At 35.9% G+C, this 13,963-nt stretch overlaps 1 protein-coding gene across 1 annotated transcript; it reads right to left on the reverse strand.

Moving 5' to 3' along the window:
* Positions 1-155: 155 nt before the first annotated feature.
* Positions 156-10,831, reverse strand: LOC149709839 (voltage-dependent calcium channel subunit alpha-2/delta-1-like). Its single transcript, XM_089857950.1, has 31 exons — positions 10,596-10,831; positions 10,254-10,335; positions 10,054-10,173; positions 9,925-9,981; positions 9,701-9,845; positions 9,492-9,623; positions 9,304-9,415; positions 8,786-8,885; positions 8,616-8,684; positions 8,432-8,521; positions 8,178-8,306; positions 7,184-7,288; positions 7,083-7,106; positions 6,699-6,782; positions 5,913-5,978; positions 5,637-5,813; positions 5,495-5,566; positions 5,359-5,430; positions 4,910-4,971; positions 4,715-4,831; positions 4,464-4,631; positions 4,324-4,386; positions 4,148-4,254; positions 3,884-4,074; positions 3,719-3,802; positions 3,468-3,626; positions 3,280-3,341; positions 2,682-2,852; positions 2,443-2,555; positions 1,093-1,169; positions 156-983 (listed from the first exon to the last, which is right to left on the reverse strand). Exons 1-31 carry the CDS (start codon positions 10,733-10,735, stop codon positions 879-881), a joined length of 3,255 nt encoding a protein of 1,084 aa, XP_089714076.1. The 5' UTR covers positions 10,736-10,831; the 3' UTR covers positions 156-878.
* Between the last annotated feature and the right edge of the window lie 3,132 nt (positions 10,832-13,963).

Here is a 13,963-nt window from a genome sequence, read left to right on the forward strand (position 1 = left end):
TTTTTCAATGGCTGCAGCTTGGCAACGTGAATCACGTGTCGCCAACGCTGGTTACTTACTTAATTAATTACTAAAACTAATACTACTATGATATAGCACGATAAAACAGAATAGAACACAATTAAACACTAAAGCATGATAAAAGAAAACACACAATTTCAGCAGGAGCTAAATTTTAATTTTCAAAAAGATGACAGAAATGAGAACGCAATCAACATAGAAATAGAAACGTAATTAAATCTACTCATCCATCATTATAATAATAATAATTAATTTGAATATATAATATATTATATTATATGAAATAGTGATTATTAAATCGTCTATAGAGGTAAGTTTATTAATATTTATTAATTTCTAAATATTAAATAGTATTTATATATATGAATATGACATTTTTTTTTAAATAGTTTTCACACTTTGTTTGTTTATTTAAGGGAATTTGTTCTTGTAAGCTCTACAAGGTTATCATTTGTAAAACATTTTTGCAAATCACATTTTGTGCATAAATTAATTAATTTAACAATTAATCTAAATTCCTTTTCACGTTATTTTAATATTCTATTTATTTATTTTTTTGTCTTTCTCTAAAATCAGTGACTGGCTCAAAATATTTTTGCATTTTTCTCTTTTTGGATTATTTTTGGGGGAAGCTAAGAAAAATTCCCCTTAAAAATAAAACTTGCGCGAAATTTATTTTTATCAGACAAGGCGGTTGGTTTATTTTCACAGTCGTATAAGATTTAGTTTTTGTTTATTGAAACGCTAACGAGGTGGTTCGTTTAGCTTAATTAAATTACTAATTACGCAGTTCACGGCGGTTTATTAATTATTCTCGGGCTTATAAAGCTAAGAGGCGAATTTTATTTTTTTTTGGTTTAAAATAACCATTTTCGACTAACTAGTAACGTTGTTATTTCCAAACCCAGAAGGTAAAAGGAAAATTTTATCACGTTGCCTTGACCACAATCCAAAGTGTATTCCTTAATTAGTTATTTTAATTAATTAATTAATTAAGATAAGTTGGGTGTGTGAGTTAGTGAGAAATTTGAGGGGTTTTGATTAAAGTAGAATAATTTTTAATGTACAAACCTGGCTATGGTTAGCGAAACATTTACCAGGCCTTCGCCTGTAACGGACATTCGGAGTGCAAATATCAATTTGCTCCACTATTTATATATATAAAATATATTTATTATTATTTATTTATTTATTTGTAAATAACAACAATTTTTCGCAATAATCGCATACGCATTATTCTAAAATACGTCGCTGGCATCGAAAAATACTTAAAATTTACTTCAGAAAGCTAAAGTTACGCTTAAACCAGGGATAGATTTAATTTTTGAAGTAGGAATGGAGAACAGAGTAACGTGGGCGCGCGTCACGGGATGGAGGGGTGGGTATGAAAGAAAAGGCGGGGGGTCATAGCGACAGAGGTAAAAAGGAATTACGTCACTATTTTTCGCCGTCCCCGTCAGCAACGTCATCAAACGTAGGGTTTAAGTGAACAGCCAATAAGATAATTTAAACTTTTCGTTACGTGTTGGCGAGGGAGGGAGGGGCTCTATACTGAGTGGTCTATGAGTCGGTATAACTGAAGTAAATACTAACCGTTCTCCATTCCGACTTCTAAAATTAAATCCATCCCTGCTTAAATTCTTAAAGCTACAATTCGTAACAACATAAGTTTTTAAGATATGTTCCTTCCATAAGTACGACACTACCCATACAAGTTCGTAATGCTAGAGACTTACAGCTCGAGCTAGTTCGAGGGGGAACGACGGAAGCGAGTCAATTGAATGACTACACTCGGTGGTTAATTAATTTTGCAGAGTTTCCATCTAGGTCCTATTTAGCCTGCATTACTAAGCCCAAATTTGGCAACAGCGCCTCACCAGATTTCCCTCGCTTTACCCCGAATCTATGACCTACCTCATTCACTTCAAAATTACAAGCTCCAGTTTCTAAGTTACCAGTGACAAACTTATCATGGAACATATCTTATGAACTTATGGAATGGTACTGCTTAAATTCTTTAAGCCATAATTCGTAAAACCCCAAAAAGACTAAAAGATCTTCGAGATAGTTAACTTATCGCGGGGTTTACTTATGGGCACCACACCTGAGTTCGATAGTAAGGAATTCAAAGATTTAAAGAAATAACTAACCCCACCAAAAGAATTGAAAAGAGACACTCGGTCTTCTAGGAAGTTGGGCAGGACAAAAGTCTTTTCAACAAGAATAAAGTTGGTTGGGGTCATTCTTTCGGGGGGGGGGGGGGTTGTAAGGAGAGTTTCTTTCAAATATCGTGCAAAAGAAGAAGTTCCCCTAGGGGGGGGGGTTGGTCTTTCCCTCTTAGATACACGGAAATGATCTATGACATTTTACCCCAAAAAAAGAAAGCAGTAAGCTAAAATCAGGCTAAAATAATTCACTTACCCTTTCTAGGTTGTTGTACCAGTTCAGGAACGTGACAATGGGTTTGGGGGGTGGTAACTATCAACATCAAATTTGTCGCGAAACCTTCGCCAAGTGTGGCGAGACTATAATTTCTAGAGATTTAAATGTTATTTAATAAATAATAAATTAAAAAATAAAATTGCAAAATATTCTTAATTATTACTTAATTAGTTAACTAAAAATAAATAAAATTGAAAGATATTTTAGATTATAGTTACCTCCTGACTCTCTCATTCTTTTCATCGCAGATGAAATATCCAGCGTAAGAAACGGGATTTTCTACGTAATAACGAGCCGAAACTTTGGAACAAACTTCGACATCGTCAGAGTTTATAGAGAAATCTGGAAGGGCTCGACTCGATGGACTCCAAATGGAGAATGTAGTTAAACTGTAGTTAAAGAATTATTAGGCCTAAATACCGTTCCCTTTAACCAGGGATAGATTTAATTTTAGAAGTAGGAATGGAGAACGGTGGTTAGTATTTACTTCAGTCCGACTCGTAGACCACCCAGTAAAGACCCCCCCCCTTCCTCCAACACGTAACGAAAAGTTTAAATTATCTTATTGGGGCTCACGTCAACTACGTTTCGATGACGTTCCTGACGGGGACGGCGAAAAATAAATACGCAATCCCTTTTTAACTCTGTCGCTATGACCCGCCACTTCTTTCATATTCCCCCCCCCCCTCCGTCCCGTGGAAGGGGGTCCGGGACTTTGACGCGCGCCCACATTACTCTGTTCTCCATTCCTACTTCTAAAATTAAATCTATCCCTGACAAAACTTAATTGTTGTAATAAATAATAAATAAAATTACAAGTAGTAAATATTCCAGAAGATATTAGAAAATTCGAAGGTGGAGAAAACTTGGTAAATAACCTGAACACAATTAAATTAATTACATATAATTAGTAAATTATTAAGATAGTAAGTATTAGATTACTCGTTAAACAAAAATAATTATTAAAAGAATATTAAATAATAATAAACGATTATTTCACTTACTTTAAATAGATTGTTAGAATGCGCGGAAGGAGACGCGTTAACTTTTTTAACTTTTTCGCATAATTCTTCGTGATCAGTTTCCTTTAACTGTTTGAAGATGCTATTGTTGACGAGATCTTGCATTAACTCCGCGTCAACGCTACCCAAAAATTTACCGGGCTATTTTCCCAAGAATAAATGAATTAATATTAATTAACAAAGAAATAAACATAAAAATAAAACTAAAAAATTGAACAAAAATTAAAAATTACCATAAAATCGTCGTCTTTTTGATTTGTTATGATGATGTAACCTCCATCATCAACAAGGTAGCACAGAACTTGTTTCTGTTCATCCTAAAACGCGAATAATTAATCTACCTCATTAACGCTTCTAATAAACCCAAATCTGTACTAAATAAAATAATAATTATTTACGTTATGTTGTCCACAATGGTACTTGGATAGTTCGTTATCATTAGGCGTTGTCATGAGAAGGTTTTTAATCAAATCAGACTTAATGACGCCACCCACGACTGCAGGCTTATAAAGAACGCCTCGACTCGGGTAATTTAAAACCAACATTTTAGCAAATTTCATGTTAGTTTGAGTTTCGTTCATGGGTAATCCTTAACCAAAAACATTAATTAATTTAGGCCTAAAAGTACTTTGACAATGGGGGAGGGGGGGCTAATTAATTACCATCGTCTATTTCTGGAACTAGAAAAACCCAGCCATTAGAATAAACGGCTCTTTGATAGTAATGAGCTTTTTTGGGATCTGCCTTTGGTTTAAATGTAGCCGTTTCCCTAATATTAAATTTAACAATTTAATATTAATTATATTTAATTAGAATCAATAATTATTTTAATTATTACTCGTAAGGGTAAACGCGAGATAATCCTCCTTCGGTTGTGACAAACGTGTATATTACGTGCTGCCTAATTTTAATTTAGATTAAATATATTTTTAATCAGCGCCTAATTAACTAATTAAAAATAATTATTTTTAATTATACCTTTTCCCACTATTCTGTTGGTCTTCCCAATATTTAATAATTGGCCTAGATCTATCAATATCAAACATTAAACGTTTGACTAGAACTTCGTTGCAAGTTTCTACGTAATTTTTCATGGCCGCGTTCAAAATGCTAATTTCCAGAATGACTGTATTGTTGCAGTATTTCCTTTTATATGGAGGGGGGTTTGTTTTAATTTGAATTATATTTAATCGTGATTAACTTCTATTGAGTTAATTAATTTTAATTACCAGGGTGCTAAGATTAATTTGTTAAGTTCCGCCGCTTGCACATCGACCCCCTTTTTTAAATTATATCCCTTTATTTCGAGGTAATGCGTGTGTTTGCTGTGTACCACTAAGGCCAAGCTTTTACGAAAGAGGGGGGGAAATGTTTTTGTTAATTTATGTTAATTTCTTTTAATTAATGAATCGTAAGAAACACACCTAAATGAAGTTTTCTCGACTGATGTGTAATAATATGTGAGAGATTGCACAACCGCGTGGATCTTTAAAAGTAATTCAATACACGACACGAGTTAAAATAGTTTCAAAATCCGTTTTTAGGCTAAGCGTAGTTTGGCCTACAAAACGTGTTAAGCCTAGTTTTACCTACAAAACGCGCTAAGCCTAGTTTTACCTACAAAACGCGCTAAGCCTAGTTTTACCTACAAAACGCGCTAAGCCTAGTTTTACCTACAAAACGCGCTAAGCCTAGTTTGATCTACAAAACGCGTTAAGCCTAGTTTGATCTACAAAACGCGCTAAGCCTAGTTTGATCTACAAAACGCGCTAAGCCTAGTTTGATCTACAAAACGCGCTAAGCCTAGTTTGATCTACAAAAAGCGCTAAGCCTAGTTTGATCTACAAAAAGCGCTAAGCCTAGTTTGACCTACCGAATCTGACATTTTAATAATTCCTCGAACTGTCTTGGTCCCACTTTGCTGATTTATCATGGCTTTCCGAATCTAAATAAACAGAAACTCGTACGTCTAGAAATAGATCACTTAAAAGAATCGTAATTAGGCCTACATTTTCTCTTTCGGAATTTTCAGCTTCAACTTCTAGGAAATCCACGTGAGGCGAGTCATCGAAAGCTGTAATCTGGACCGCCCAAAATGTTTTTAAAACCTTGAACTAGGCCTACAACATGCCTGCATGACTTAAGGCCTACCTGAGTAGGCATGGGAGGCCTAGTAACTTCGGTAGGCAAGTCAGGATGAAAAACTACTAATCCATTGTGATTCAAGGCGAAAGAGTAACCACCTGGTCCGAGCTTGTAGCTAGGTTCTTGATCGACTAGTTCCTGTACCGTTATATCAATTCCCATAACACCGACGATGGATTGGTTCTGAAAACAGTCATTTCACAGTTAACGTAAATTTCCTATTTCCTCATTAAAATAATTTTAATTAGGTTTGAAAATTCAAAGTAAACATAAATGTTTTACTTTGTTTTGTTCGTCATTGGATGTGTTAAAAACTGGAAGAGTGACTGTAGTTAATACACCGAGTCCCTGGAAAATTGAAAGGGTATTTGGTAAATTGAAAGGGTATTTGGTAAATTTAAAGGATATTCGGAAAAATTAAGGGTTTTTCGGTAAATTTAAAGGGTATTCGGTAACTTTAAAGGGTATTCGGTAAATTTAAAGGATATTCGGAAAATTTAAGGGTTTTTCGTTAATTTAAGGGTTTTTCGTTAATTTAAAGGATATTCGGTAAATTAAAAGGGTATTCGGTAATTTTAAAGGGTATTAGGTAATTTTAAAGGGTATTAGGTAATTTTAAAGGGTATTCGGTAATTTTAAAGGGTATTAGGTAATTTTAAAGGGTATTCGGTAATTTTAAAGGGTATTCGGTAAACTTAAAGAATATTCGGTAAACTTAAAGAATATTCGGTAAACTTAAAGAATATTCGGTAAATTTAAAGGGTATTCGGTAAATTTAAAGGGTATTCGGTAAATTTAAAGAATATTCGGTAAATTTAAAGGGTATTCGGTAAATTTAAAGAATATTCGGTAAATTTAAAGGATATTCGGTAAATTTAAAGAATATTCGGTAAATTTAAAGGGTATTCGGTAAATTGAAAGAATATTCGGTAAATTTAAAGGATATTCGGTAAATTTAAAGGATATTCCGTAAATTTAAAAGATATTCGGTAAATTTAAAGAATATTCGGTAAATTTAAAGAATATTCGGTAAATTTAAAGAATATTCGGTAAATGTAGGATTCTTACAAAAACGTCCCTATAGAAATTGGTCCATTGAAATTCGTGTTCTTTCGACAATACCATTGGACGACTCAAAACTTTCACATAATCCTATAAATTATTTAAGTCAAAACTAGTCTAAATATTAAGATATTTTCTAAATTGAAACTTTTTAGTAAACTTTTTTAGTAAACCAAACCACGCCAAAAACAAACGGGTTAAAATTAAAAATAAAAACGAAAAAAAAAAAAAATAGAAAATAAAAGAAATAAACTTACATAAAATAAAATTTAAAAAAGGCCTAAATCTAAAGAATGGAGAAAATAAATAAAAAAAAAATTGAAATAATAATAATAACGAAAATATTTCTTTGAAAATTGTTTTTATTGGTTTCGGTTTTTGTTTATTTACCTGAACTCTTGTTCGAGTGGCCCCCTAAAATTATACCTTAGTTGTTTTTTTTTTTATATTTCGGAAAATGATTGGTTCGAATTTAATATAAATTAAATTACCATGGAAGGAATACTACTAAAGAAGCCTTTGTTCTTACACGCTACTTGTTTCAAAGTAGCATAAGGAACAGGATGAGGGCCAACAGCAAAAGTAAATATTCGGTACTGAAATAATTTACAAGATATAATGTTATGTTCACGATCAAATTTGACGTGAAAAACATAATTTTTTTAATTGTCAAAACACATTGAAACATAAAAAGCCGCGATCCTGTTCGCGAAAATCATAAAAACACGCGATCCTGTTCGCGAAAAACATAAAAATACGCCATCCTGTTCGCGAAAAACATAAAAAGACGCCATCCTGTTCGCGAAAAACATAAAAAGACGCCATCCTGTTCGCGAAAAACATAAAAAGACGCCATCCTGTTCGCGAAAAACATAAAAAGACGCCATCCTGTTCGCGAAAAACATAAAAAGACGCCATCTTATTCGCCAAAAACATAAAAAGACGCCATTTTATTAGCCAAAAACATAAAAAGACGCCATTTTATTAGCCAAAATCATAAAAAGACGCCATTTTATTAGCCAAAATCATAAAAACACGCGATATTGTTAGAGAAAAACATAAAACAAGCGAACCTGTTCGCGAAAAACATAAAAATACGCCATCCTGTTCGCGAAAAACATAAAAATACGCCATCCTGTTCGCGAAAAACATAAAAATACGCGATCCTGTTCGCGAAAAACATAAAAATACGCCATCCTGTTCGCGAAAAACATAAAAATACGCCATCCTGTTCGCGAAAAACATAAAAAGACGCGATCCTGTTCGCGAAAAACATAAAAATACGCCATCCTGTTCGCGAAAAACATAAAAATACGCCATCCTGTTCGCGAAAATCATAAAAAGGCGCGATCCTGTTCGCGAAAATCATAAAAAGGCGCGATCCTGTTCGCGAAAATCATAAAAACACGCGTTCCTGTTCGCGAAAAAACCTCAAAAAATATGTTTCTACAGTGAAGTCTCTATTGCTACTTCTAAGTGACTCACTCTCTTATCACGATTCCATTTTTTAATTACGTCGCCAACTACTTCCGTTCCACCATCAGTAAAAATAACAATTATTTTATTGCAGTCTGCACCAATCCACTTGCCCTCTCTCTGACGATGCTCGTCAAACTAGCGTACGAGGAGGAATTAAACAAAATCCAGAACATTATTTAAAACAAATAATCAAAAATAAAAACCCATAAACCCATAAACCCACCCGCATCCCAATCTAAATAAACAAACAAACTTGTAACCTTGTCGAACTGCGAAAAGGAAAAGTTTAACGCTTTAGCTAAGCTGGCCATTTGGCTATCTTTCAAGTTGTCTATTTCTTTAATTAGTGTCTAGGAAGAGAGAGGAAAAAAGGGTTCAGTTCAATTTTAATTTTTCCCCCACTGATCCCGTGGATTAAATTTATTTAGAAAATAAATTCCTAACATATTTGTTTCTCCACGTCGCTTGTACAAATGTTTGAAAGCAGGAAACCCAATTAGTTTCGTTGCTGAACTAAAAAGAAAACAAATTTCCCAACCAAATATGTTACTAATTTTAGAAGTTCGTTACGCCTGATTTAAAATTTGGTTTGGAGGTCACGGAGAGTTCCTTACTTTAGCCACATTCACAAAATCATCTTCCCCCAAAGTGTCTAGAATGTTTTTCACAGAATTTTTCATGATTTCCATGGTTTGTCCATGCATGCTACCACTCCTACAAAATTTAGATTTTTTTTTGTTGGTTCAAAAGTTCATGGGGTTTTTTAAAGGGGCTAACCGGCGCTGTTGGGGTGAAGTCCGCCCTTAGTTCAGGGGGAAAACACCCAGCTCTTTGGCCATAAGGAATGGCGCCACCGTCGCGGTGGGCGGGTAAGCAATAGAGTAATTTCTTTCCCATATAAGGCAACGTCATAACCTTCTATCTCTTACCTTAGTGATATCCCCCCTCCCCTTCCCTTCCGGGGGCAAATAGTATTCTCTAGTACAAAGTTGCCCCTAACGTAGGGGATACACAGTTCACTCCCCCTCTCAACCGAAATTACTCCATATGCTAACCAACAGTTTGACCCCCCCCCCTTTCACCCCAACAGCTCCGGCCAACCCCTTTAATGGATGAACATCTTTGAACATACGTGTCCATTAATATCAGCATATCTTTGGGAGAACTTGAACCGTGAATATACCATGGTCTTCGTCTTACATCATACAAGTCAGGATAATTATCTATGGTATTCCATTTGCTAGCTAATAAATCGGAATACAAATGATTCCCACGTTCGTTCCGAGAGGCATTTTTAATGTTTAAAGTTTAATAAAGTACCAGGGAACTGTCTCATAAATCCGGTATGGCTTCCAAAATATTGCCAGAGCAATGTTGGATCTTCTTTCGAGTTATTAATGAAAGTTTCGTCTAATTTAGAAGACCATTTTAATCCATTCAAGATTTCAGTATCTTTTAAAAATTCTTATTATTCTTAGCAAATTCGAAAATTCTCTCTCGTGTTGTTTAAAATTCTAAGAATATCTTACATCCTTCATAGATTTCCAGGGGAATATGAACCCCTGAGAAGCTCTCATTGATACCTCTCTTAAATTTGGGGGAATACGTCAAATTAACCTCTGTTTTGGGATCTTCGTTTAAGTATTTGACATTGGCCCATTTAACGTCGTCTAACTATATTTATTTCAATTTAATTTAATTTTTTTTAATCTTAAATCTAATTATTAAATTCAAATAAAATTAAGTAGCCAACTTTTAAGGCTTGGTCCTTATAGTTTCTAACCAAATCTTCAGCAACATCAACTAATCTCTATTAAAATTAACCACAATGTCTTAATTTCCTTACATTAACCACCAAAGTAAATAATAAGGTAATATTTACGGTAAGCGCTTTCTTTTTGCGGTTAAAATTTTTATTGAGAGCTTCGGACATTTCTCTGACCAATTTTTGGCCATCAACCTCTACTACAGTCGCGTGTTGATTAATATCTTTTGAGAAGCTCTGTATTTTCAGAAATTTACGATAGTTTAAATTCCAAACTACGCTAACTATTAACATTCATGCAATAAAGATACGATTACATCTTCTAAAATGTGAATGCCACTAATGTTTTCAAGCTCGCCGATTAACCTGATTTCGAGGTTTGTTGCCCAGTTTTTAATTCTATTAAATAATTATCGAAAAATAAGTATTCTAGAATCTAGATATTTTTGACAGTCCTTCGTTCTGGGTAATTTCAGGTATAGGCTTAACTGCGAGACGACTAGTTTACTGTTACGTTTAAGGCCTCGGCCCTTACGACGCTGTATCAGTCGTGATTAATTATTTAGGTTCATTAATAATTAAGTATTAATAACTAAACCGCCCAAGGCGTTGCCCTGGAATTGAACACGGGGAAAAAATCAAGGGTAAAGAGTACTTACTCATCTCTCGTAGGTACTCGTGTATTTGTGAAAGAAACACAGCATTTAAACGCTTGTAAAAATATAATTAACGTGAACGTAAAGTTGCAAAAAATAAACTTAAAACTTTTACGGGATTTTAAAAACAAATGGAAAAACATGACAGCTGACAAAAGTGACAGTTGACAAGAACGCCTTCGACCGACTTCAGCGCATATCCGCCATTTTTAAATGTCTGGCACTTTGACAGATTTCTAGTTCAAGCTAAGAATCAGAGGTGGCGCCCCGAGCGCGTAAAACTGAACTGAACCTTATTTCTCAGAAATTACGCGCCAAATTTTAACGAAAGTTTGAAAGTTACGAATTTAGTCAAAAATATTAGGCCTAAACAAAAGGTAAGTTTTATTTTCAGCTAGAAATATTAATCTTAATTCCAGCAAATATTATCCGACACTCTTTCTTGAATAATTGAGAAGTATATAACATTTCATACATATGAAATATAAATAAATTTGTCCGCTGTCTCGAAACTAGCTTTTATTAACCAAGTCTTCGATTTCAATATTGAAACCATGCCGATCCCAGTTTTTTTTTTTTTTTTTTGTTCCGTGTTTATTGACGAGCTAGGGCGTGGAACGCCTTACAGCTCCAGGAGCGAAATAAGCAATATAACAATAGAATAATAATGTACAAAATATACAAATTGACTGGGATAAAAAATAAAAATACAATGAGATTTACTACACTTGAAGGAATTTTTTAAGCCCTACTTTAAAAGGAGGAAGGGACGTCAGGGAGACCAAATCAGGTGGTAAAGAGTTCCAGAGAGGAATGGTTCGTCGAAAAAAGGAGTTTTTTAATTGGTTTTTGCGGGAAGGGGGGAGAAATAGTTTAAGGTTATGGCCTCGAGTGGCATGATGGTTTGGGGCTTGTTTAAAAAACTTTTGACCATTGGTGTGGACTATACGAAAAAGGGAAACAAGGTCTAGATAAGTGCGCCGCGCAGACAGGGACGACCAACCCAAGGAATTTAGTCTATCAGTACGAGGGAGGTGACGAAGGTGAATAGGTATTTTCGACGCACGACCTTGAACATTGTCGAGTAATTTAGTGTCAGAGACCTGATAGGGGTTCCAAATTTGGCTACCAAATTCTAATATGGGAAGGACATAACAGTTGAAGAGACGGGTCATTAAGGTATTAGGGATATTTGGAAAGTTGGCTTTAATTGTGGCAAGGAGACCGTTTGCACGACTACAAGTTTTCTTGATGTGGGCATGAAAAGAAAGATTATGCGAAATTTGTATACCTAAATCACGACACTCATTAACGCGGCGGATATTTTGGCCACCTAGGAAATAAGGGGACGGAATATCAGTTTTAACCTCAGAACGTTGAATAGATAAAAGCAACGACTTTTGCCCATTAAAGGACAGACCATTCGTCTTTGACCAAGCCTCAAGTCGAGTGAGGTCAGATTGAAGAAGAAGTATATCATTATAGGAGGTTATCTCACGGAAAAGCTTTAAATCATCCGCGAATAGACATAATTGGGAGACAAGTTTATCGGGCAGGTCGTTAATAAAGATTAAAAACAATAGTGGTCCAAGCACGCTCCCTTGTGGGACCCCACTAGTAACAGGGAGGGGGGTACTGAGACTGGCTCCAACACGTACCGATTGGGTTCTGCGTAGTAAGTAAGCCTTAATCCAATAGTATATGTTATTATTTATACCCAAGGCACGAAGCTTGGCCAAGAGACGCTTATGGGGAACAGAGTCAAATGCTTTAGCAATGTCCAAATATACAACATCAACACGGCGGCCCTCATCATAAGCAGCTAACCAGGTATAAAGGGCACATAAGAGATTAGATTCAACGGACCGATTATTAAGAAAGCCATGTTGGAAAGAGCTAAGAAGGGGATTAACAAACTCCAAGAGGGGGGCGCGGATACACTTCTCTAGAACTTTGCATATAGTTGAAGTAAGGCTAATTGGTCTATAGTTTGCAGCATCACTTTTACTGCCCTTGCCTTTATAAAGTGGGGTGACATGAGCTGTGCACCAATCTAGGGGGAGAGTACCTTCAGAGATAGATAATTTAAAAAGCGCGTGAAGTGGAGGGGAGAGAGTTGAGGCACAGTTTTTGAGAAGACGATTTGGTATCCCATCGGGTCCTGAAGCACTCTTAACATCTAATTTCCGTAGGATGTGATAAATGGCACTAATAGAGGGAAGGTAGTCAGGCATAGAAGTTGTCAAGGTGTCAGGTAGGTTGGTGAGGTCAGGGGGGGACGAATTGAAATTACACACTAGGGTTTGATTTAGACAGTCAGCCATTTCAGAATCGGAGGCAGTTTTTTGACCGTTTTTAAGGTGAATGTTAAGACGAGAAGGTAGTGAGCGAATCTGACGACGCACAAACCGATAGAACGCGCGAGGGTTGGTATTTACTGATTTTAGCTTCCGTTTTATGGATTTGGCCGTGGCTTGGCGAAGGAGAGTCTTGACGTGTTTGGTCTGGGATTTATAAAGTAGTTTAAGGTGATCATGGCGAAGCTGGTCACCTGAAGAGGCAGCTTGACGCAATTTCTTCCAGAGGCGCTCTTTTTTCCTGATTGCACGCTTGGTAGAGACTGAAATCCATGGCTTGGAAGAGGACCTGGCCGAATGGTTGAACAAGGGGATAGTTTTCTCAACACATTCAAAGAGAGACTTTTTAAAGAAGGACCACGCATCCTCGGTACTTAATTTAGATAGTGGGGACCAGTCATAGCTAACTAAGAGTAGGTTTAGTGTTTCATAGTCACCGCGGCAGTAGTCATAATCGAGATCAAATTTTTGTGGGGTTGTAATAGACACTGGCAGGGGATATATTGTATGTACCGTAATATGGTCACTGCTCCCTACCGGAGGGAGGGGAGTCACTGTAGGAGTAACGTTGGCCCTTGTGATGAGGAGATCCAGAGTGCTAGCCCGCATAGAGGAGGTTTGACTAAAACGTGTTGGGAAGACAATATTTTGATGGAGGGCTGAAGAGTGTAGTAGATCAATGAAGTCATTTTGAATAGATGATGAGCACGAGGTACTAGTAACAGTTCTCCAACAGATGGTAGGCAGGTTAAAATCACCAGTGATGATGAGTTCATTATTACGGTGAGAAAAGAAACGGATATCATTAAAAAGTTTTTGAGTGTCTGATTTTGAAGAGTTCGGGGAACGATATACACAGGCAAGGGTGACCCAGGAGGATGAGTTACGAGGTTTAAGTTCAAGCCATAGAGATTCTGGATGGGTCACAGAGACGTCGAGCTTATGGAAAACAATATCTTGACGAATGTAGATTAGTACCCCACCACCATTTCGATCCAAACGGTCTTGGCGCAA

Source organism: Phalangium opilio, unplaced genomic scaffold (assembly GCF_054372755.1).
Source record: "Phalangium opilio isolate 3A_F unplaced genomic scaffold, DU_Popi_V2 ptg000011l_1, whole genome shotgun sequence".
In the NCBI taxonomy this organism is placed as follows: domain Eukaryota; kingdom Metazoa; phylum Arthropoda; class Arachnida; order Opiliones; family Phalangiidae; genus Phalangium; species Phalangium opilio.

Excerpts from the sequence above, each read along its gene's own strand:
- LOC149709839 (XM_089857950.1), bottom strand. The coding sequence starts at position 10,735 with ATGTTTTTCCATTTGTTTTTAAAATCCCGTAAAAGTTTTAAGTTTATT. Across the intron at positions 9,846-9,924 it reads ATAAGGACCAAGCCTTAAAA|TTAGACGACGTTAAATGGGC; the intron begins GTTGGCTACTTA and ends AAATAAATATAG. Across the intron at positions 8,522-8,615 it reads CGACGTGGAGAAACAAATAT|ACACTAATTAAAGAAATAGA; the intron begins GTTAGGAATTTA and ends CTCTCTTCCTAG.